Below are 25,632 nucleotides of genomic sequence, written 5' to 3' on the forward strand. Positions count from 1 at the left end.
TTGGCCCCAGCCCAGGCAGACAGCTCCTCGTCCAGGAAGGGAAGCCTGCTGGGGATAGGGCAGCTGGGACTTGGGTGGCTGGGGCCACCCAGCGGCAGGGGAGCCCTCTGCGCTGGGGCCGCACTGCCCAGCGCTCCAGGGCTGGGGAAAAGGGGGAGGCTGAATGTTGCCTGCCCGGTGCTCCGGGGCTGGGGACCGGGGGGACACATGCTACCTGCCCAGCGCTCTGGGGTTGGAGGCACTTGGGCAACCTGCGGCTGGTGGGGGGACTGGCGGCTGTGGGGCAGGGAGGGGGCGGCTCTGGGCTTGGAGGAGGTGGAGGGGGGGAGGGGAGGGATCTCAGGAGGAAGGGGTGAGCTGGGCTGGGGGCTAGCCTGCCCTAACCCGTGGTTCACCCACTGCCCTTGGACCCTAGTCACACAAAATGGACAGTTCCCATTCTGTAGTTATTTCCTACGAGGACTGGTAAAAAATACTTGTCACAGAAGCATTATTTTGAAAAGTTAAGTGACCTCAGATCTAAATTAGATTGCACATTCCCTTATCTATGCATATAGAAGTTCAGGAGAGGACAATTTTTTAAAATTTTTTTAACTGCAAACCCTCTTTATAATGACAGATTTCAGAGTAGCAGCTGTGTTAGTCTGTATCCGCAAAAAAGAAAAGGAGGACTTGTGGCACCTTAGAGACAAACAAATTTATTTGAGCACAAGCTTTCGTGAGCTACAGCTCACTTCATCGGATGCATGCAGTGGAAAATACAGTGGGGAGATTTTATATACACAGAGAACATGAAACAATGGGTGTTACCATACACACTGTAATGAGAGTGATCAGGTAAGGTGAGCTACTACCAGCAGGAGAGAAAAAAACCTTTTGCAGTGATAATCAAGGTAGGCCATTTCCAGCAGTTGACAAGAACATGTGAGGAACAGTAGGCGGTGGGGGGGAAATAAACATGGGGAAATAGTTTTACTTTGTGTAATGACACATCCACTCCCAGTCTTTATTCAAGCCAAATTTAATGGTGTACAGTTTGCAAATTAATTCCAATTCAGCAGTCTCTCGTTGGAGTCTGTTTCTGAAGTTTTTTTGTTGAAGAATTGCCACTTTTAGGTCTGTAATCGAGTGACCAAAGAGACTGAAGTGTTCTCCTACTGGTTTTTGAATGTTATAATTCTTGACGTCTGATTTGAGTCATATTTTTTTATGTAGAGACTGTCTGGTTTGGCCAATGTACATGGCAGGGGGCATTGCTGGCACATGATGGCATATATCACATTGGTAGATGTGCAGGTGAACGAGCCTCTGATAGTGTGGCTGATGTGATTAGGCCCTATGATGGTGTCCCCTGAATAAATATGTGGACACAGTTAGCAACAGGCTTTGTTGCAAGGATAGGTTCATGGGTTAGTGTTTTTGTTGTGTGGTGTGTGGTTGCTCGTGAGTATTTGCTTCAGGTTGGGGGGCTGTCTGTAAGCAAGGACTGGCCTGTCTCCCAAGATCTGTGAGAGTGATGGGTCGTCCTTCAGGATAGGCTGTAGATCCTTGATGATGCGTTGGAGAGGTTTTAGTTGGGGGCTGAAGGTGATGGCTAGTGGTGTTCTGTTATTTTCTTTGTTGGGCCTGTCCAAAGATGGACTACAAGCCATCAGGAACAGTATCCCCAATAATGTCACGGCAAACCTGATGGCTGAACTTTGTGACTTTATTCTCACTCATAACTATTTCACATTTGGGGACATGTATACCTTCAAATCAGCGGCACTCCTATGGGTACCCGCATGGCCCCACAGTATGCCAACATTTTTATGGCTGATTTAGAACAACGCTTCCTCAGCTCTCATCCCTTAATGCCCCTACTCTATTTGCGCTATATTGATGACATCTTCATCATCTGGACCCATGGAAAAGAAGCCCTTGAGGAATTCCACCATGATTTCAACAATTTCCATCCCACCATCAACCTCAGCCTGGTCCAGTCCACACAAGAGCTCCACTTCCTGGACACTACAATGTTAATAAACAATGGTCACATAAACACCACCCTATACTGGAAACCTACTGACTGCTATACTTACCTACATGCCTTCAGCTTTCATCCAGACCACATGACATGATCCATTGTCTACAGCCAAGCTCTACGATACAACCGCATTTGCTCCAACCCCTCAGACAGAAACAAACACCTACAAGATCTCTATCAAGCGTTCTTACAACTACAATACCCACTTGCTGAAGTGAAGAAACAGACTGACAGAGCCAGAAGAGTACCCAGAAGTTACCTACTACAGGACAGGCCCTACAAAGAAAATAACAGAACAGGTGTTTGTCCAACCTGGTTTTAAAAAACCTCCAATGATGGGGATTCCGCAACTTTCCTTGGAATCCTATTCCAGAGCTTAACTATCCTTTATACTTAGAAAGTTTTTCCTAATATACTAACCTAAATCTCCGTTGCTACAGATTACACCGCTTATTTCTTGTCGTATGTAATGATTAAGAGTGTTACAGAGTTTTTTCAACCTCTTTATTGACCACTAAATCATAAGACTAAGCACAAGTTGGCCACTATACATACCTAGCACTCACATATCTAAGGAGATGGGGTTCTCAGAGTCCTAGCTCTGCTGAAGAAATGCAGACATTTTTGCCTCCTGAAATCTGGTTTCTCTGAAGTTGCTTGTACAAAGAGGTGCAATATAAGATAGTGATTGACTTACTTAGACTTCCAGAAATGGAGGCAGAATCCCACTGGTCAAAACCTGGCTAAGCATATTTGGACCTCTGAAGAGAGCTGGAGGACTTGGTCCTGAGAAGTGCTGTGTGACTCCTGTAGGAACTGTCATAGATGGCCCTCAGCAACCTGCAGGATTGAGCCCTTAATAATCAGTATGAAACAATAACAGTTCAGATCTCTTAAAAAAAAATAAAGTAAGAAAGCAGTTTTGTATTAAATTTTTTTTCCCAGCACTACAAAAACATGACGTGGTAAGTGGTCTCTAATACATTAAAAGGTTAGAGTTTCTGGTTTTTTATGGTTTATTAAATTATTGGAAAGTGCCTACTGTTCAAGTAAATTTAACATGTTGGCAATTTAATGTTCATAGTAATTATTAAACAAGCATTAGACAGGCTAGAGACAGAATCTACCTGGTTGTATTAGAGATGGTCTTTAGTGCAGGTTTCACAGTAATACTATTTCTCAGCCTTTCATTTTCTTCAATGATTTAGCTACCCTAATATCTGTAAGTGTTCTGTAATACTGAGCCATAAGCTTATCAAATGACAAGTGCATGAGGTAATATCTTTTATTGGACCAACTTCTGTTGGTGAGCAGGACATGCTTTTGAGCCATACAGAGCTCTTCTTCATGGCTATAACTGCACTGCATGCTACCTAGATGTGTGATTTTGGGCAAGTCAGTGAGAGAGAGAATTATGATGCTTCTTACTCTCATGGTGTTATGTCAGGATTGGCATTGGGATAAGGGTGATAGTTCACTCTGTCCCAGTGCTGTGACCAGTTAAGAGGTGGTTGTAGGGGAATGGTGACAGTTCTTTCTCTCATGATGCAGTGGATAGGACAGGTGTAGTTGTGGGGGAAGAGAGAGATTTCCTTCTTTCCCAGGGCTAGATTAAGGCATAGGTAACATAGGGGTGGGTGGCAGTATAGGTCCATGACTAAACTCTTAGCTCCTGGAGTCACAATTATGTCAAAAATCTCAGCTCTCATTTAAAAATGTAAGTTTCTAGCCCTCATGGTTACAAAAAAATGCATGAAAATGAGACCAGAGTGTAACTGATGCTGTGATGTCTACCTGAATCTGCATAGAGCCTGAAACAAGAATTCTGGGAGATGTAAACTGTTCCATGAATATCAATGAGGCATTAACTACAAGACCATTATACTGGAGGGCCTCACCGACATACCAGCTGTGATCTCTGTGTGGCATGAGTGCAGTGGGTTTGGTTCGCCCATCCAACCAGATATAGCTCAGTGGCTACGGTAAGTAGTAGAGTCCTCCAATTGCTTCTCCTGCTTCTCCCAGGATGGACGTGGAAACGAAGCCCCGATTTTTCTGGGTTGTGGGGGGAGATTACTCCATGACATACTCTCTCTGGGAGCCCTCTCCCTTATACCATCCTCCCAAACAAGTCAGGGCAGAGCTGTGGGAAGGCCCTGTGTCCAGAGCTTGGATTTACCGTAATCTGTCCCTACTTTCTCCCAGCTGTGGGGATAGGGCAGGGAAGGATGCCAGCCAGCTCACACTCTCTTGGTGCTGGGGGCTGGGGCTGGGTGCAGCTGTGTGAGACACTTGTCAGATGCCCATCCTCATGGTATCAGATCCCATTATTAACCCTCACTGTTACCTTCGTAGCAGCCAACCTCACATGGTGGCTCCAGGGCTGGGGAGCAACCCCACGCGAGCCGGCCGTCTACAGGTGGAGGGGGGAAGGGCTGAGATACGGACTACCGCTCCCGAGGGGCAATGCTGCTGGCTTTCTGCGTTGGCCTCGGGCAGGTGGCGTGGTGCCTTCTGGGATTCGTAGTCCATGGGCAGCCTGGGGACCCAGTTTACATCCAGTTGCCAAAGCAGCCCAACAATTTGGACAAAGTTTGGACACATCCACAACTGGTCCAGCCGCTTCTTTTGCCCCGCCCTGGCCCCACCGAGAAGGGTGGGAGGAGCCTTGGCTGCTACTTTGTGTGAGGAGGCTTCCACCCACCTCCCCACTTCGTCTGGACAGAGGAGGCGACACGTGTCAATCACCCTCCCAAACCCGCCAGGCGGTGCGCGCTCCCGCTCCCGGATGCCTCTGGGGAAGAGGCGCGGGCACGCGCTCTCCTGGTGGCGCGCGCGCTCGTATGTAAATGAGCGGGCGTGAGGTCAGAGGCAGATGGAAAAGGAAACAGACAGAATGGCCGCCGCGGCTCCCGCTCCTCCTGCCGCCGCCGCCTCCTCCTCCTCCCCTCAGTGCCGGAGTCCCCGCTGCACGGCGGAGCGCAGGGGAGTCCGCCGAGAACTCGATTCCTGGCGGCACCGCCTCATGCACTGTGTGGGTAAGAGAGGGGAGACTCCTCTGCCGCGGGAGAGCGGGGTCGGGGGGAGGCGGGGACCGGAGCCCGGGTCTCTGCCGCGGGGAGGGTAGCGCCGGTGGAGGAGCGGCTCAGGAGTCTTTCCCGGCGGGTGGAAGCGGCGCCGCAGGGTCTCTGCCCAGGAGATGGAGAAGGTCTGGAACCCCGGGTTTCTCCACCCGGAGGGGCGGGGGGAGAGCCGTAGCGAGTCCCGTTGGGGCCGAGCTCGGCGGGATGGGAAAGACAGGCTGGCCCTTTCTTGGTTCGGGTCCTTTTGTCTAGGCGTCTTCTCGCTTGTGCGAGGAGCGCCGGCTGCCTCCTCCCCACCGTGGGGGGCGGGGGGGGGGGGGAATGGGATCCGGGTGTGTTTTGCGCCTTTAAGAAGGAGCAGCTCCTGCACTGACGGTTGGGATTTGAAGTTTTCCCTCCCCCCCTTGGAAGTTGTCATGGCGACGGCAGTTCTCCCCTCACTCCCTCCTTCTATTTCCCCCCCCCCCCCCCGGCGAGGCTGTCCTCGGGCTCTCGTGCAGTTCCCCTGTGTCATGTGACTCCCCGAGGGCCCAGGGGGAGGCAAGTCTGGGTGCCTTTCAAACTTCTTCGCGCTGACATCCCCGCACGGGGGGAGAGCACCAGAGAGCCACCCCCGCTTTAACACCCTATCTCGGCCTGCGGGGAAGTCTGTCGATACCCAGCCACGTTGGGCTGCTGCTGGATGGACACCTGTGACTGGAGACAGCTCCTAGGTGCGGGAAGGGGATTTGTTCGGCCGCTTGGTGAATGTATGAGATAATAGAGAGTGACTCTGTCCGCCCTTCTCTGTCCCCTTCCTTGTTTATTATATGCGCTGTCATATTGATCGATCTCTGAATAGATTTTTGGAGGGGGGGGTAGTCGCCTTGCTTGTTTGTGACTATTTGGAGATGGGGGGGGGGAGGTGTTCATTTGTATTACCCACATTGAGATCTTGCTTGTCAGGGAGACAGGTAAAACAAACAGTCTTTTTAAATAGTATAGCAGATTCTTTACTCTGTTTGCATTGATCTTCCCAATGGCTGAGCCATCAAAACACACATCGCTGAGATGATAGGCTTGAATTCACTGAGCATTTTTGGGGTCTAAGACCAAGATTGAAGTATGAATTAAATATCTGATATATACTTTACATGAAGGCTGTCTTCTGCATTGCAAAGAATTGTCTCCATAACCCTGTAATGCTCTGATTTACATTACTTTAAAAGTAAATTGCAAATCACCCTGATCTCTTGGTGTTAGCAGATGAAAAATATTCTTTCAAATGAAAGATTTTCTTTTGAAGTGTGTGTGGGGGGGGGGCTGTTTGTCTCTTCTCCCCTCCCCCCAAAAAAGTTATAGCTTTGGTTATAGAAAACACCTTAAGTGTTTAAAAGTATTTCTTTAAAAGTGTTTCTTGGTATCTTTTTTTGTGGTAGGAAAATAAAATCCAGTGTCATTAGGATTATAGTGTGAGTTATAGTTCTTAAATACGCTTCTGGGGGAAAATTTAGGTACGTGTCATCCATCTGCTCAGACTTAATACTTTCTCTTATCTTTTAGTTATATCAAATAGCTTGTTTCACTCAGTTAACATTTTTATTCCGTAAAATTACTGTGATGGCCTAAATGCAAAATTATATCTTCATGACAGGATCCAATAGAAGGCGAAGGTTGGTGATAGGAAAACCTCACATGACAGCACGCTTCTGTCCTAGCTAAATGAATATAGAAACGTGTGAAATTAAAACTCAGTTTGAACACTATTTGTTTTTTTCAATCTTTTTGTCAAGTTTGCTCTAATGCTCACCCAACTTCACGCAAAGTTGTCTTTGTGATTTTTAGAGCTTGTTGGTTCACTTAAAACAATTAAAGAAATACTGTTGCTAGAAATACTTAATTGTCAGTTCAATTTGATTACACAGATACAGAATAACTAAGACTCCTTTACTTTGCCAACATCTTACTTTTACCATTCCTTTTGTAATTTTCCCCTACTCTTTTATTGTAATTATTTTAAGCACTGCATTCATGTCTCGTTTGTCGTCCTTATGCTGGTGCAGCAAATCCCAATCCTATTGTATTTAAAAAGCACTTTTACCAGGCCCTTTGTTTTAATGCTGTCAGTGTGCTGTGGTTCACTAAATGCAAAACAAAAACATAACTACTGAACTCCTAAATAGACTCCACCGTGTTCTCACTTAGTGCTCTGTGTTTGCTTCTACCTTTGTCTCATATTGTGGATTTAGGATAGAGATTCTTTGTTCTCTACAGTACAGAACACACTGTTGATATTGAACTAATAGTAATTGTATGTATCCCTTTATAACTGCGAAGGAGGAAGTACATTGCTATAGGGTTAATGTTTAGTCACAGTCCCTATCTCAGTTACATACTCTTATATGGGCTTGTTGAGCAGTTCTTAGCTGAGAGAAAGAGAGAGCGTTAACAAAATGGCAGGAAAGTGGATGGGCAGGAGAATGGAAATGTACTTCAGGCTTTTGCTACTTTTTGAAACTTCATGGACTTTGGTTCAATAAATTATGTTGGCTATTAGGTGAAACCATTAATTTGGTAGTTGGAGTTTTCTTCAGGCAGTGAAGATTTTCTTTAGAGATTGAAAGGCTCAAATGCTGTTAAGAACGGGAGAAGAGTCTGAGCAACTGAAGGAAATAATTACAAAATATGAAAGGTAGAACAAAACAGCTAGGTTAACTCATTCATATATGTCAACTTATTGGTTAGATCATGTGACGAAGGAGGGAAATCTGGATTCTTAAACAAATCTAGCAGTTCATTTCTAACTCTGAGATAGAACCACTTTTTCTGATATCTCACAATTTATTGATGCCAAACTTGGTCATTAGCATCTTTTTGAGATCCTCAGATGAAAAGTGCTACAAAGTGCTTTGCATGGGTTATTTCAGTGTTACGTTATTATTCTAAGATGAATAATCATATACTGATTTTATAAGAAAGATAAACTGAGTCAGTCTAAAGGGACTTTATCTAACAGACCAATGACTCGGTTCTGCCATCCTAGGTTATATTGAGTATTACCTTTAATTTCAACAAATGACTACTTGCCGAATAAGGCATTGTTCAGTGCGAAGTTAAGGGACAGAATCAAACTTTGTTTCTTTCATTAGTGAACAGTTGGACATAATTTTGTATGTTTGAGTTTTTTGGTTCAGATTTTTAAGAGTTTGAGAAACTGAAGAAGTGATGGAACTCTAAATGAAAATACCAGAACATTTAGAGTCTTGAATAACATTTCTCACCTTAAAAAAACTGGAGTGATTGAAAATCTAAACTCGTTTGGTAACAGTTCTTGAAGGATGTAGACTCAGAAGAAATGTCTTTTCAATTGCGAAAGAGATTCTACATAGGCATATACAGGTATCAGAATGTTTGCAGAAAAAGTCTTGTCTTTTTGAATAAAAACTTTATAACATTCATTCCTTTCCTAATTGTATTCCACTGAGTTGAGAGGGTTTGATAATTTTATAGCTTTATGAGCATGGAGCTAGAAAACTGAGGTTTCATGCACTGTTTCCCTTTTTTTAAAAAAAAAAATAGGTCTAATGCTAGCACTACTAACTTAGTCAAGGGAAGTATGGCTCCTTTTAGCCTGGGAGGCATCCCTTTTTGGAGTCTCCATGGAATAGTGTCAACAGTCACTTATCAATACATTAAATCCAATTTCTATGAAATTGTTAGGCGCACAGTTCTGATGGGGATTAGGCACCCACAGTTGTCAGACATTGTACTTGGAATTACGGGTCCTCATTGCCTCTTGGGATTACTCCCCAGATGAGCAGATGTGGGTAATTTAGTATGAATTTTTAAGGGTGGATTTCTAACATGCAGTTAAGTATTTCTTAAAATAACAGTGTGAATGACTTTTGGGACCATACTTTAGATTTTATTGTTAAGGTTAACACATTCCATTATAAGATTCTGCTTTTAGTTGCTTATAACTTTGCCAAATAGCCATTGAGGTTGAAATGTTCATGCTGGGTGTCTGCCTCAAGCTCAGGTTTCAGAGTAACAGCCGTGTTAGTCTGTATTCGCAAAAAGAAAAGGAGTACTTGTGGCACCTTAGAGACTAACCAATTTATTTGAGCATGAGCTTTCGTGAGCTACAGCTCACTTCATAGCTCACGAAAGCTCATGCTGAAATAAATTGGTTAGTCTCTAAGGTGCCACAAGTACTCCTTTTCTTTTTGCCTCAAGCTCAGTTTTTTTGGAAGTTTCAGCTAAAATGAGAGAGATTAAGGAATTTTATTTTGCCGGTGGGTGGGTGGGGTGGTGTGGTTTTTTGTTTTTTTTTTAAATCTTACCACTTCTGTTAAGTTCTAGTACCTCTGTGTTTTCGAGCTGGGATTTGACATTTGGCCGGTGAGTTGCCCCTGTGGCAGTCTCATGAAAATTCACTTAAATTTGGCCAGATTGTAAACCTCTGAAATTAGAGTTCACACAAGCTCAGTAGAAGTTTTACATCTAAATTCTTATTCCATATGCATTGATCATGCTTCATCCCCAAAGGGCTCCTACATGACAACTGAGCTATGCATGCAGGGACTGAGGCAGGACAGCAGGGACTGAGGAGGGCTTTCTCTGCAACTGCTCTTTCCAGTTGCTGTGGGCTGCTGGGCATTGCAGGTGAAAGCAAGGGTTTTGTCTCTCTTGTCCCCTGTGTCCCTCCATTATTGTCCAGGTAGTATGGACTAAAAGATGGAACCAGTCTGACTAAAATGCAGTGGAGAGGTGCTGGGAGGGGCTGAGATGGAGGGGAAGATGGGATCAGAGGTGGGGGAAGGTTAATGGGGTTGGGGTAGACAGGATGGGAATACAGTGGCAGAAAGATTTATAACCACTAGAGTGCACTCTCCTTCAGAACCTTGAATTTTAGTCCAGATTTCTAGAATCTCTACATTCCTTTGCTCTCTAGCAGGTAGGTGCTAAACTCACTGAAGTGCATATGTCATCCCTCCCTAGAGGCATGTCCACTTGGAGGATAAGAACGTTTTAGTTGAGCTAATGGAGTTGCTAGTGGTAGAGGTCTGCACTGTAGATCTAAAGGCCCCAACCTTGCTGATGACCCATGTGGAGGTCAGTATGGTTCCACATAATGGAATTTGTTTCTTCAGTTTGCTTTGAGGGGACCTAGGAAATTACATACAAAAAAAAAATGTTAAAAGAATGTTACATGAGCAGTTTTAAGTTTGAGACTTCCTTATTTGTGAGTGCTTGACTTCAGAGTCTTCACTTTTTTTAGTATATAGTTCTTGTATGTAATTTAATATAGGTTATATAAAACCTAATAGATACAGAAGTATCTTCATATTTCCCTATTACAGTGACAAAGTGTTTTTATATTTGAACTTTCTCTGTATCTTAGTGAATCCACCTAATCTGTTAGTGTTAGAATCAGAATGAAACTTCCTATTTCAGGGGATCTGCAACATTTTCAAAGTGTGGCCTACCTCTTCCCTCATTTGCGATGAGAGAGACCACCTCTCCTCCCTGTTGCAATCACACAATATCCCTGAGACAATGATAGAAATTACTTATTTGGAAAAGTAATATTAGGAAAATATGCTTGTGTGTTTAGCTGTCCTCAGAGGGAACAATCTTTTTATCCTCTTCATTTTTTGGTGGAAGAGGAATCATAGTGTCTTTTTATTCACATCATCTTCCTCTCCCATGAGTTCTATTTCCCTCTGTTGGAATAAAGGGAGTAGTCAGCACCATTTGACTAGCCAGACTTCTGTGGACCATGTTGGTTCGTGGACCTCAGTTTGGCAACCCTGGTTAGTATGTTCTTGATCTTGAAACTGAAATGTTGAGTAAATCAAGCATAAATGGGGGAAATGTAACTAGACTTCTAAAATTTGAAAGGGAGACTATCTGTTTAAACAGCATCTGTATGTTCCTCTAAAAATGAAACACACAGATTTGTTGTTTTTGTTGTTAAAATCTTACGTTTCTAAAATTTAAACTTTAAGATCCCAATTTATTAACTTTTCCCACTTCCCTCAATTTAGATGATGAATACAGAATATTCACTTTCATTTTTTCTCGTCTAATTTTATTTTCTGATAATTGTGGTGTTCACAATGTTGTGATAATTGGTTTGAAAGCATTTTTGTATAGGATGTTTAAATCAGATTCCAAGGATCTGGGCTCATTCATTTTTTTTTGCCTATTATTGGAAAGTTTTGGTGCAAAGATGGGTTTTGAATTTTGTCTCAATGAGTATCCATGATGCTTTTGTGAAAGATTATTCCATGACTGTGGGCTGGCTGTTGGAAGAGCTTTGTCTCTTGCTTCCATGATGTTGTCCTTGACAGTGAGTCTGTCTTCAGTGCGTTTGTCATGGTAGTTCTTTATCTCAGTCAAAAGACTTTTCTGAAGTACAGCATTTTTGTGATATCACCACCTTTATAGTTCCTTAGCACTCCTGTAAAAATTTTTTCATACACAGTTCCTTCCAACAGTGCAGAGTTGTTTAAACCACTATTGTGATTTACTCAGAGTGTGTGTAGACTACCATTGCATCCTGCCCCCAGTCACTCAGCTCTTGTGCAGTGCCAGTATGGACAGGAAATACAAACCTTGTAGCTGCAGAAGTGTAATTAGTCCTCCCCGTGTAATTCCCTAATGCTCTTGCTCACCCATTAGTGACAGCACTGAGCTACCAAACTACCAAAGCTATCTGTCAAGCCACTCTCCAACAGCTTGTATGCAGGAAAGCACTCAATGTAGTACTGTATGTGGCTGCTCTGAACAATTTTCTTCCCCTGCCACTCTAGCCTTCAGAGCAGCGAAGGAAGATACAGAGATAATAAAATGAAGACATGAAATGCCTGCATCTTAAAATATATTAACTTTCTTGTTTCTCAAATGAATTTGGGGAGACACAAGAAAAATAGGTTTCAGAGTAACAGCTGTGTTAGTCTGTATTTGCAAAAAGAAAAGGAGTACTTGTGGAAAATAAGAAAAATTAAATGGCTGGTTAGAGAAGCGTTATTCATACTTTGTTGGGGATTGCTACAGCAGGCCTCAGCATGATCTGCCACTCCTGAGATTTGAAAGAGGAAGAACAGAAAGGATCATTAATTGAAATATGCATAGGCAGGGGTATTGCTATACCCCTCCTATCCTCAAATAATTCTCCTTCCTCTCCATGGTCTACTTGTTTCTCTCTCAAAGTGGTACGTTACCTGGTGCCCACACTGATGTGGTTGGAAGGAAGTCCTACCTTTGCACTACTCTTGTCTGCTTCTAGAAAGAAACGCTTACTTCAATTAGAAAACAATGTAATTTTATATTTCTAGTTTTCTTTTATGATTGAATAAATGGAAGAGAATAAAATCAGGTTCCTTGCTATCTTGAATGCTACTACCCCACACATGGCTGTGCTCATCAAAGTACACTGAGTCTCCACTCATATCCAGTGTCTAATTGGCTGCGGGTGCACTGGGAGCTTAGTGGCCTTCCTGCATGGAAACTGCCATTGTGGGAGTGTAGGAGACATATCTCCTGCTGTTCACGAAGAAAGATGGTTATGATCCTTATACAGGACAGAACTGTTTGAAACAGGCAATCAAACAGAGCAATGGTGTGAACAAGTGTAAATCGACATTATATAAACAGACAATATGCACTTGCTCCAAGGAACAAGTAACAGACCATGCTGTACGTGCAGGGAGTGCTGTGTGTGGACCCTTTGCACTCAAAACAGAATGACTTGTGTGGATGTACCCTGCCAGTAAACTCTCACTGGTGCAAATTATAGTAGTTAAATTACGTAGTGTAGATAAGGTCATCTTCTAAGTACCCTTTGTGCCTAGAAGCCTGTGGTTTTGTAACATTTGATCAATTCATACTAGTATATTCCAGGGAAACTAGTGGTATACATAAAAATCTGAGCTAACCTATTTTGAACTTCCTTGCTGTTTTCTTGTTAGGCCACTATAACTATTCATATTTTTGTGGTGTAGCTTAATTCATTAGCAAATAAATTTTAATGTGGCGTTAAGGTTGCCTGGTGCTATCGTATGCTTTTCCATAAGTTGAAGGGTCACTAAACTGAATCCTCTGAAAACCAGCAAGTATGGAGTTAAGGTAAACATCTCCCATCACACCCCCACAAAATCTTAACTCTGCCTCTCTGAAGTTGAACCTGTCCTGTTCCTAACATCTGCCATTTTCTATATTGTACTGAGTTATGTTCAATACAACTCTAAACTCTCATTCCTCTTCATACACTCTAACTGACCCTCTCGGTTAGGTGGAACTGTATCGATTTGGGTATCGATTGCAGCAAGTGGCCAGAGCTTGCACTGGTTTCTGAGGAGAGGTGCAGCTGCAGCCATAGGCACCGACTTCTAATGGTGCCGGTGGGTACACGACACCCCCTCCTCCCCCCAGACATGACCCCTGCCCCACCCCCTCCTGCCCACATTCCAACCCCTTCCCCAAAGTCCCCGTCCCAACTTCTCCCCCTCCCTGCCCCATTAGACTCCTTCCCCAAATCGCTGTCTCCTGCTCTGAGCACGTTACATTCCCGCTCCTCCCCGCTCTCCCTCCCAGAGCTTGCTATAGCTGCTTAGCGGTGGCAAGTGCTGGGAGGGAGGGAGGAGCGGGGACATGGTGCGCTCAGTGGAGAAGGCGGCGTGGAGATGAGGTGAGGGGGGCAGGGAGCTTGGCTGCCGGTGGGTGCAGACCACCCACTAACTTTCCCCATAGGTGCTCCAGCCACAGAGTACCCATGGAGTCGGCTCCTATGGCTGTAGCTAGAGGAATCAGAAATCACATGTTACGCAGCCCAGAAAAATAGGGAAGTCTGAATAGATGATCATGATGGTCCTCTTGCCTCTGAAATCTAGGAATACATGAAAGAGTTGTAAGAATGATGAGAGTTTCAAGGCCTCTAGAAAAACTGTCACTGTCACCTTCAGAGGCTGACATTCCACTAGGTATGTCAAGACGAAACAAGAATGTAGTCACTTCATCATATTCAAATATCCTTTTGCAGACTCTGAGACAACAAAACGCCTCATCTGCACTGGCGTTCGTACACGTCCATGCCCTCTCTGCTGCACTATTGCTCTGGGGAATTCTAGCAGTTTATTGGCACAGTCGGTAACAAAAGGTGATGTCCCAGACGGATAAACAGGTGTTAACATCTGGCAAGTCATGGGTATTTGTGTGAAGTGGTCAAGTGTAAATCAGGCTTAGTTACCCTGCCTTTACTAATCCACACCTAAATTTGACCTTTATAACAGGGTGGATTTGATTTAAATCAAATTGATTTAAATCATTAGTCAGGAAGACTTGATTTAATCATGGATTTCTACATAAAAGTGCGTTCTCGTTGGCTGTTATAACCTTAATAGATATTCCTCATAACTCAGAGATAGAGATAGGTTTCATTTTTAGAAGGTACACACTATACATTTTAAAATTTTTTTTTAAAACTTCTCAGATTAATTTTCTGATGATCATTTGGTTATTTCATTTACCAAAGGTAATTGAAGCAGATATTTATGAAGTCATTGGGAGGTGAACTATCTCCAATTCAACAGGTTAATCATTAATATTTGGAGGATTTTCTTGCCAGGCTGTATTAGGAGGAGAACATCACCAGACAGACATTTAAATAGCTTTATTTAACTAAAGCAACAACATTATGTATTCTGGATTTTTTTTCTTCCACAACAAATATATAATATTTTCACAAAACAAGCATATGAATTTTTGAATTTAGTTAAACATTCAAGTTTTCTAAAAGCAGGTTTGTTTTTGTTTAAATTGTTTTAACTAAAATAGTTAAATGAAATATTAAAAAAAATTAAATCGACTATGTCAGCTAGGTCAACATGAGAAACTTAAAATACTGGCTTCTGCAACTAACTCAGTTGTCTTCACTGTCCTTTTCATGTTTGTTCATAATCTGGAAAAGAAAAACAAGCTTTCCTGCTTTTTCAGGTCCCAAACGATTTCTCAATTTGGAATGAATTAGTTCAAAGGAAGAAAATATTCTTTCTACGCTGGCGGAAGAAGCTACTGCTGTTCAAAGTGCGATCATCACTTCAACACTCTCTGAATCCAAGTTCTTAAGCGACTTCCACCAGTGAACTGGTGTGACTTTCTTTAAAACATCATCAACAAACATATATTTTCTTTGAATGGTTCACCCTTAGCTCTGAAGTTTATTATAGTTGGCATTACGGAGGGATGATTGCTGGATGCCCATGTCCTAGCCAACTCCTCCTCTTCAGCAATTAAGGTTTGACCCTGGTACCGAATATTGAGAATATTTGCAAGAAAATGAGCTGGAGATAGTGCTTGTCCCATTCGTTTTTTTTAAATGCTTGTAATTTAACTCTGTCATTGCATATTTGTTTTTAAGATCTCACTCGGTTCCTTCCAAATTTCAACAGCGTCAACAACAAAACAGCTATTTCCCTGCATTTTGTTCAAGGCTACAGAAATAGGCTTCAGGGTACTCGGCATGCAGTCAACATTTCTCTTAAGCCCAGTGTTGAGAACTTTGGCTGTGACAGTGCCATCTATTTTTTCAAATTTTGTTCACAAACTGACATCAGATTAGGCCAGTTCTTGATATAGTGCTCAAAACAGTCCACTACGGAGTTCCATCACATGTCTTGTGGGCGAATTAGCTTGGTTCCTCCCGCTTTTTTCAGAGCAGCTGCTGCAAAGCGGTTGTCATGGAAGTATTTTGCAGTTTCAACAACATTAGCCTTTATTTCTGGAACACTGAAGTCTTTGGCTAGGAGGTGCATCAAATGAGCACTGCAACCGTATAGTATTAGCTTGGGACTCTCTTCTAAATTTCTTTTCATCTTGGATACATTTGCAGCATTGTCTGTGACCAAGCTGCATACTAGCCATTTGAAATTTTTTTTTCACCGTTTGTTATAGCTTTTACTGCTACTTCTTGTAAGTATTCTGCTGTGTGCGCATTTCCTGATGTATCAGTTGTTTCTGGAGGGAAGTTCTTCCCTCCTTCTGTTGTCACACAAGCACATACAACAGCAATTGTGGACATTGTTCCACCCATCAAGACTCAGGTTAACAATTTCACCCTCTAGACCTTTTGCACACTGCTCAATTTCTCTTTCATACACTTTATCCAGCAATTTGCCTGTTGCATCTGCTCTGTTGGGTGGACTGTCTCCTGGTCTTAATGACTGAACCATGTTAATGAAGTGTGGATTCTCAATCATACAGAAAAGAGAGTTGGTTGCATAAACAAACCAGGCAACTTTTTCATCAATCACCTCTTTTTGTGATCTGCTGGTTCTTATCACAAAGTTATCTATGGTTGTTTCTGGATGACTTTTTCTTCTTTTTGCTACAGGTGATATACTGTGGCTATGTGACATACATGATGTGACTGAAACACTATCCCTGGCAGATAACTCTGAAACTATAGAAAATAATGGTGATCTTGAAGGTGGATAGTCTTCAGAATCCTGTATGTTGAGGATGGATTCTCCTAAACAAAATAAGTCAATGCAGTTATTTATTATTACTATAGTGCTCATTTTAGAATTATTCATTGCATTCACTGACACTCAGTACTACTTTAAAGGTGAAACCGTAAAAGGAAGATCTGCCTATTTCAGCTATTTATTTTTTTATCACAACTGCATCTAAAATGATAGTACCATAGAATAACAACTATATATTTTTGCTCAAACATGAGAATTCAAGAATAGTCCAGAAGGAAGACAAGCAGTCCTTAAGAAAGAAGTATGAAATAAAAAAAGTTTACCAACCTGAAGATCCTGCATGTTCAGACAAGTTTCTTTCATCAACTTCAACCCAGCTTCCTCCTGAGAAGGAACACTTCTCATGATGTTGTTTCATCTGGGCAACCAGGCCTTGCATTTCTTTGTTGCGCTGTTTGCATTTTGCACGCGTGCCTGTCTTACCCACAGGTAGAGGAACTTCATTAAAATATTCCCAAACTGGGTCTCTCTTACGGCCTGCTGCCATTATAGGTTTTCCCTTCTAGTGCGAGAATGGTATAGTAGATCTCAGATAATGAAGGTTACACTCAGAAAGACCTCAAGACTTCTGAAATATGCTGCTTAAACAGTTTCACTTTTGTTTCTATTGCCTATCCCTCCCTTCTCACATTTATCTCCAGACTTCTTCTCCTTGTCCAGAACAATCTTCTATCCGTTGGACTTTTTGAAACTTTGCACATTTAGAGAGAGGTAAGGGATTGACTCTTCGTACACACACATTTGCAGATAGATAACAGGGTTGAGGTCTGTTCTCTCTCTCTTTCTCTCTCTTTCATATATATATAATATTTATTTATTTAAAACATTTTTTATGTTATCATGTTGTCTCTGGAGACACAAATCCACAGTTTGAGAACTGCAAAACTAAGCATCTCTGACAGTATCTTCTAGACTGAGCACTGAGTCCTATTGGGTAGATAGAAAGATTAACCTAAATAATCTATACAGAAGCCCTTAGAACTCCTAAGATTGGGTCCCCAATCCGTGAACTATTGGAACTCATTTACAAAACTTTTCTTAAACGTTACATGAATATATTGTCTCATACTATAGAATTAGAATTTATAATCCCTATTCCATGATTAAAGATGGTTTTAATTATGATACGTTATAGCTAGAGATATCTAGATAGGTTTTTTCCTCAAAGCATTTCATCAAAAATAAAAAAAATCTGGTTTTTAAATCATTGATTTGTATCCACCCTGCTTTATGGGCATTTTTCTGTGCAGTACTGAAGTTCTCCAAGAGGCCCACATCACTCATGCTATAGCAGAAGTGACCGATTTTTGGAAAAATTTCTGAACTGGTTCCTGGTGCCATTGAATAGCTGAGCTCAGGGGCAGTCCAATAGTATACATTTTATGAGGGTTAGCGTCTTAGTTTTTTCCACTAGCTCTGCCCCAAAAAAACAAGAATCTGAACAATTTAAAAGCAAGTTATGTTTCAGCTGCATCTCCTTTAAACTTGCACCACAAAGTCTTTTCCAGCTACTGTTGATCTGTCAATTTTCAAGATGGATTTTTCGAACAATTTGAGTATTAAAATCAACTCCTTAAAGGAGGGAAGGGGTTCAGTATCTGAGAAAACCTTTGATCAGATGACCCCAAATCTGCATGCATCATTAGCCATCCCTTGGGCCCCAATGGTGCACTAAAACTTGAGGCAATCCAAGTATGTATGTAGATTTTAAACAGAAAGCTTGGCTGAACCTTGACTGCAGCATGGCAGCAACCTTCCCCATAACATAAACTGTGGAGATCTAAAAATTAGGTCAGGTTTTACATCAGGAGGAAGCAGGTACTTCTTGTGGGAGGAAGAGAGCTTTGGAAAATGAAACCTCTTTATTGTAAAATACTTATCAGATGTGAAGTCTTTAAAAGATCATAAGTCAATAAGGATAGCTTCCATGTCACTTAAAATCCTCAAAAGTAAGATGTTCGTTAGAGCAGGGGTTCTCAAACTTCATTGCACCGTGACCCCCTTCTGACAACAAAAATTACTACATGACCCCAAGAGGGGGAGCTGAAGCCTGAGCCCCACTGCTTCAGGCAGGGCCAAAACCTGATCTCCCATTTTCCCCTCCCCCATCCCAACCCCCTGGACAAAGGGGTCTGTACCCTGAGCCCTGTCACTCAGGGCTGAAGCTGAAGCCTGAGTCCAGAGTGGTGGGGCTCAGGCTTCAGCTTTAGCCCTGGGCCCCAGCCAGTCTAACACCAGCCCTGGCGACCCCATTAAAATTGGTCATGACCCACTCTGGGGTCCTGACCCGGAGTTTGAGAATTGCTGCAATGGAGGAGCCATTGTGTTTCTGAAGTCTAACAATTGTCCTCTATTAACCATTTTCTTTCAGATTTTTAGTGCAAGGCCATTAAGGTCCATAAGCACACTGGAAGGCAGTGGAATTAAACAAGAGATTAATTTGATTACTTTATTTTCATCTAATGAACAAAGTTCATAATGAAGGATATTATAATTTTAGTACATTTGCAGCATACTATTATGTTGGAAGTATCATAGAATATAAAGGTGCTAAGGATAATTATCCAAAATGTAAATTTTTAAAAGAACTTGTCTTCTCCTTCTGCCCATGTTCCCTCAGAGGACTGATCAAAACTGTAGAAGTGAACAATTCTAACTACCATAGTAGCAATGAGCTGAATGCTAGTGTACATTATGTAAAGAATCTGCTGAGCTAGCAATAGGTCAGTAGAGGGCAGTGTGAACATTCATTCATTTCCTAATTGCATTCCACTGAGTTGAGAGGGTTTGATAATTTTATAGCTTTGAGCATGGAGCTAGAAAACTGAGGTTTCATGCACTGTTTTTTAAATAGGTCTAATGCTAGCAGTACTAACTTGGTCAGGGAAAGTATGGCTTCTTTTAACCTGGAAGACCTCCCTTTTTGGAGTCTCCATGGTATAGTGTTAATGGTCACTTTTACTTATCAATACATTAAATCCAATTATGAAATTGTTAGGGGCATAATTCTGATGGGGAACAGGCATCCACAGTTGTCAAACATTGTACTTGGAATTACAGGCCCTCATTACCTCTTGGGATTACTCCCCAGAAGAGCAAATGTGGGTAACTTAGTATGAATTTCTAAGGGTTGATTTCCAACATGCAGTTAAATATTTCTTAAAATAACAGTGTGAATGACTTTTGGGACTATACTTTAGGTTTTACTGAAGTTAAGGTTGACACATTCCATTATAAGATTCTGCTTTTAGTTGCTTATAACTTTGCCAAATAGCCATTGAGGCTGAAATGTTCATGGTGGGTGTCTCAAGCTCAATTTTTTTGGAAGTTTCAGCTAAAATGAGAGCGAGATTAAGGAATTTTGTTTTGCTGTTGGGTGTGTGTGTGTGTTTTTAAATCTTACCAGTTCTGTTAAGTTCTAGTGCCTCTGTATTTTGGAGCAGGGACTTGACATTTGGCCGGTGAGTTGCCCCTGTGCCAGTCTCATGAAAACTCACTTAAATTTGGCCAGATTGTAAACCTCTGAAATTTCAGTTCACAGAAACTCAGAAGTTTTACATCTAAATTCTTATACCATATGCGTTGATCGTGCTTCATCCCCAAAGGGCTCCTACATGACAACTGAGCTATGCATGCACCATTTTGGGGCAGCAGGGACTGAGGAGGACTTTCTCTGCAACTGCTCTTTCCAGTTGCTGTGAGCTGCTGGACATTGAAGGTGAAAGCAAGGATTTTGTCTCTCTTGTCCTCTGTGTTCCTCCATTATTATCCACGTAGCATGGACAAAAATATGGAACCAGTCTGACTAAAATGCAGTGAAGTGGGCATGTGTGTGGAGAGGTGTTGGGAGGGGCTGAGGTGGAGGGAAGATAAGATCAGAGGTGGGGGAAGAATAACAGGGTGGGGTAGGCAGGATGGGAATACAGTCAACCTGTCCACCTCATTGCAAAATGGGAGTGGAAGTTCCTAACTAGTGTCCTAGTTAAATTGGAGGGGATCATGAGGGGTCCTAGAATGGAAAAGGCTGAGAATCACTGCAGTGAGATATCAGGATGAGCAAGGTTTTCCCTATTGCGTAGGAAATGTGCATCTGAATGTATCTGGTATTTTAGGCATAAGATAAAGTGCATACAGAGACTCCTTACCAAAATGACTTCTGTAGCCTGGCACGAAAGCAGACAATTAAGTTTTGTATGCATTTGGTATGTAGCTACCTCTTTTTATTGGTTTTTAATAAATACAAAACAAAATGGAGTCTCAGAACTTATGCAATTATCTACACTTCTATTATCTTGTGGTTTGGATTTAAATTAATCTTTTCACCAGCATTCCCTCTGATGTCATTTTTGCTGAGTGCAAGTTTAGTAGTAATGAGCATCTTTCATCCTCCTCCCAATCATATGCTGTCTTTATTTGCTTCCGTTTCTCCTGGTACACTTTTGTGCTAAATTCAACCTAACTACCCCCTCCTCCGCCCCCTCCCCCTCCCCACCTCCCAAAATCATCTGAGCTGTGTGGACCTTGCTTTCAGTAATGTGAATTTCAAGCATTCAAAAACTGTCAGACCTTCTCTCCCAAAAAAGTTGTTTATCACATTTTCAATTATCTTCAGATCGGTTTTTCCTCTTTGGTGCAGAGGACTACCTCCAAATGTGTATGAAGTGATCTCTGATTCAAAATTCAATCTGAAATATTCTAAAAAATGCAGGTCTTTCCCTGTATGCTACTCAGAGGGAACTCTGCTTACCTCTCCTATACCTAGGATGTGGGGATCTCTGATTCTCTTTCTCTCCTTAACTAGACAGGATAGGGAGCTATCACATATGCATCCTCCCTCTGTGTTCCTCCACTTGTCCCCTGCTTTTACTGTGCTTACCTTCCTTCTTTTCTTTCCTCTCACATTCTCCCTCTTGCCCTTTCCTTATTCCACCTTAATTAGCTTCCTTCTTCCCTTGCTCCACCCTTCAGTCTCCTCCTGCACCTTTTGATCTTCTCTTCTGTTCAGTCCCCAATTGTCTCAGTATCCTGTCTAGTCCCTTGACTATAAAGTGACATTCTAACTCTTTTGAGGACTGTCGGGCTTCTGTCTCAATTGAAACAGTGGTTGTAAGCGGCCATCTTATTGGGGGGGAAGCCTCACTTCCATATGGAGATATTGAAGGGAAATGGTGGCCATCTTGCTGCGCTTCAGATCTGTTGGAAATAATGGGAGACAGTAGTCACAAACAAGGGAAATGTCATGAGATTGAAATCAGGAATAGGGCAGTCCTGTGAAGATACTGTCTTTTTTTTTTTTTTTCCTCTGAGACAACAGGAAGACTGAGGGTAGAGGGCATGTTAATATTTCAGTTCCCCACATCTAAGAGTTATTTTTTCCATAGAAGTCTCATTCATCCTAGTTAGTGTTTTTTAAATGTTTCTCCCCTTCTCCCTTTAAATTACTGAGAGGGAGTGCCCAATTTCCGTGGTTTTAAACGCTGCCTATCATGCCAGGCACTAATCCTGGTGAGTGATGAGCAATCTCGATGTATCTATTGCTTCAGGGAATCTCTTGTAACCCAAAAGTGCAGCTGTTGCCTTGCATTAAACTCCTAGGGTCAGAAAAGAACAGAGAGATCAGACTACATCTATTTATCATGGAGAACTCTTTGCCCAGCTTCTGATCCTGGCCATGATGCCACTCCACCTTCCCTTCGCCAGTCTCCATAAAAGTCTGCCACTGCAACTGTATAAGCACCATACTTCCTGAGGGCACTTAAGAGGAAAGAGTCAAAATTCCTCTCATAAGGTCTCTGAAACCCTCCAGCTAGGGAATCTTCCTCAAAGAAGCTGCAGTCATCAATGCCACCAGCTTCTTTGGCACCCATTGGTCTCCAACCCACAAGTTTTGGAAGCAAAAGAATCACTAAGCCAAAGGACTCCAAAATGCTGTGCTCTGTTAGGCCATCAGTACCATTGGAAGAGCTAAGCAGTAAAAAGATCTAGTCCTTCTCACTGGGTACCGAAAAAGACTGGTCAGACATTCTCTCTACTCTCCACAGAGTGTGCAAGGTCCACAGTACCACTATTACTCCTACCCAGGCCATCCCTATGGTATCAACAACGCACTCAGTACTACAGGAATTAGTTTCCTTTGCACTTTTCTGTGACCACAACACCTGATTCACCCATTGTTTGATACTGATCCATTCTCAGTACCAAGGACCTCCGTCTCCAGACATTCATCCAGTACCAATAGACTTGCCTTCTGTTTCTTTCAGTGCTCGACTGCTTCAAAGTGATGTGGAAGAGGAGGATTCTGACTAAGATCTTGCTTTGGTTTCTCAAATATCAGTTCAAGGATCTCCCCGCTCCTCTCCCATCTCCAAAGGGGTACTTTTCCAGGGGCATCTGAAGAAGCTGATAATATCCATCAGAAACATTTACAGCCAGCATCTTGCTGGTATGAACACCTGTGGGTTCCTACACACACACCCATCCTGGGACTTCTGGGTGGCTTACTGTCAGCAATTTTTGTGGGCCTTGAGTACCACCCACCATAGAGGCAGACAGTTTCTATCATCTTTCTCCAGGAGACCTGAACCTCGGGAGGAAACCTTAAATAAACAGGAATTGAGGGCTGATGAATGGGTCTCCCAGCCAGTCAACATCTCCTTCCCCTGTCTGAAACTGTTATGCCACCTCCCATCATCTGTGGCTGATGACTTCCAGCAGTTCCAGGAACTCATCAAGAGGACAGCAGACTCCTTACAGATCCCACACAAGGTTAAAGAGTCACATCATAAGCTGCTTGACATCTTCCATACAGCATCATCTGCCTGGATCTCCTTCCCTGTTAGCGAGGCCCTACTAGATCTAGTGAAAGTAATCTGGCATACCCCATCTATGATTCTGACCACGTGCAAGAGCATAAATAAGAAATATCATGTCACCTTTCAGGACTTGGGATGCTTTTCTTATCCTCTTCCAGTTCTCTGATCGAGGCAGTTAATTAACATGAAAGGCAGCATTACGCTAAATCTACACCCCATGATAAAGATCATAAATGCCTCTATCTGTTTGGTCAAAAGTCGTACTTATTGGCCATTCTACAGTTTAGAATCACTGGCTATCAGGTGTTTAATGGTGAAATACAACTATGCCAAGTTGCATTCCTTTATTGAGCGTCCACCATTAAAGCACAGAGAATAAATTTCAGGCTATCACTGCAGCAGGCCAACTTCTTGTTAGAACATCTCTGGAGGCCTCTGGATGCGGCTGACAGTGCCATTTTTTTCTATTGTATGGCGGTAGTCATGAGGAGAGCCTTCTAGCTTTCAGGATTTCAGAGAGGTCCAAAAAACTATTGAGGACCTTCCTTTCAACAGCTCCAAACTGTTTGTTTGTTTGTGGAGAGCATGGACAAGTCTCTCCACACATTAAGACTCCAAAGCCACTCTGCACTCTTTTTGAGGAGTTATACACCTGCAATGCTGGTAGACCAGGTGCCTCAGGCCTCACTGAATACTTACAAATGCATCGCTGGAAATTTGTCTTGTTTATCTGTGTGTTAGTGTTGTCCAAATAGATATTGGAGGTTAAGTTGATAAGAGTGTGTGTTCACTTCAGACTGCATAAAGTGCTTGTAGGATGTTGCATATATTGATCTCACTTATTGTCTCTATAGCCAATGGCATAAAGTTATATTAAGTGTTTGCATTGTAAACCTCTCTAATTGTGTAATTCAGCAAATGGGAGGAGCATTGATTTTAAGATGATAGTGCCCGCCTTGTATACAAGAATGGCCCATTGAAGGCAATTGATATGTTTTGTAGCATCAGACGACTGAGACTTTGATTGCATTCTTATCTCCCTCAAGGAAGGAGAGACCTATTCATGAACTCATCCCATCAGTTTGAACTCTGGAAAGAAGGGGATAAAAATCCCTGACATGGAGAAACTGAATCTACTTTTATATTGTCTGCACTCTGAGGGGCAAGGATTCCTAAACATAAGCATAGACATCCCCATGCTACTTGGCCTGGATTAGCCCTGAAAAGATGTTCATTGCTAACAGATTTCAAAAGGTGACAGATGTGGTAACTATAACACCCACAAATGAGTTCAGTTTGCCTGCTTTAACCTGTAAATAACACTTTTTTCCTAGTTTAATAGACCTTTAGTTAGTTTATTACAGGATTGGTTACCAGTGTTGTCTGTGTGAGATCTAAGTTGATCTGGGATAAGTGACTGTTTTTTTGGGACTGGAAGCAACCTGAATATTTTGTGATTTTATTTTGTGTACATGACCACTTATCATATCGTCTATCTTGCCTGGGTGGCAAGATAAACTGGAGTGTCTAAGGCAGTGATACACAGACTAAAGCTCGTGAGCCACAAGTGGCTCCTAAACGTGTCTTCTGTGGCTCTTTGTAGCACATGATATTAAAACACTGATTTAATTATTAACCAGTTAGGATACTTTTACTATGTTAACCAATTGTAATTGATAAAATAATTAGTCATTTTGCTGTGATTTTTATATATGTATACAAACAAATAGTAAATGAGACAATGAATTCACACTACTGTGGCTCTGAGTAAAGTTGATTGCTAATTTGGCTCCTGCACCACTGAGGTCTGAGTAGCACTGGTCTAAGGAGACTGCCTGCGGCTCCATTATAAGACTGTTATAGTACTTTGGGAATTGACAAGAACAGCAAGATCAAACTACATCTCCTCATGATGGAGAACTCTCTTCACCCAACCTCTGATCCATGCGAGGACCCCACCTCACCCTTCGCCAGTCTCCATACAAATCTGTGACTGCTTGAGCACCACGCTCCCTGAGGGCATCTAAGAGGAAAAAGGCACAAATAATTTTGTCATTGGACCCAAAGGGATTGATTCACAGCCCTTCAGCATGCATATTTCCATATAGCAATCCACCCTTTCCATGGAAGGTTTCTATGTTTCACAGTCAAGACCAGTTTCAATACAGGGTACTCCCTTTTGG

The 25,632-nt window shown here is 42.4% G+C and overlaps 1 protein-coding gene and 1 long non-coding RNA gene across 9 annotated transcripts in view; one reads left to right on the forward strand and one right to left on the reverse strand.

Moving 5' to 3' along the window:
* Window positions 1-682: 682 nt before the first annotated feature.
* On the reverse strand, window positions 683-4,694 carry LOC125636123 (uncharacterized). The gene is made up of 2 exons (XR_012668200.1): window positions 3,933-4,694; window positions 683-2,866 (listed from the first exon to the last, which is right to left on the reverse strand). It is a non-coding gene; the product is annotated as an uncharacterized LOC125636123 (long non-coding RNA).
* A 54-nt stretch (window positions 4,695-4,748) lies between these two features.
* Window positions 4,749-25,632, forward strand: part of LCORL (ligand dependent nuclear receptor corepressor like) — a 177,697-nt gene continuing 156,813 nt past the window's right edge. For 5 of the 8 annotated variants that reach the window (XM_048848747.2, XM_075128016.1, XM_048848746.2 and 2 more), the window contains exon 1: window positions 4,754-5,064. In XM_048848747.2, the coding sequence (XP_048704704.1) occupies window positions 4,902-5,064 (163 nt within the window). In that variant the 5' untranslated portion in view covers window positions 4,754-4,901. Of the gene's footprint in view, window positions 5,065-5,648; window positions 5,823-25,632 lie in introns of those variants that run through there. The other 3 variants (XM_048848741.2, XM_075128015.1, XM_075128013.1) reach the window with 3 other exon arrangements.

This window comes from Caretta caretta, chromosome 4 (genome assembly GCF_965140235.1).
Source record: "Caretta caretta isolate rCarCar2 chromosome 4, rCarCar1.hap1, whole genome shotgun sequence".
NCBI classification, from domain to species: Eukaryota; Metazoa; Chordata; order Testudines; family Cheloniidae; genus Caretta; species Caretta caretta.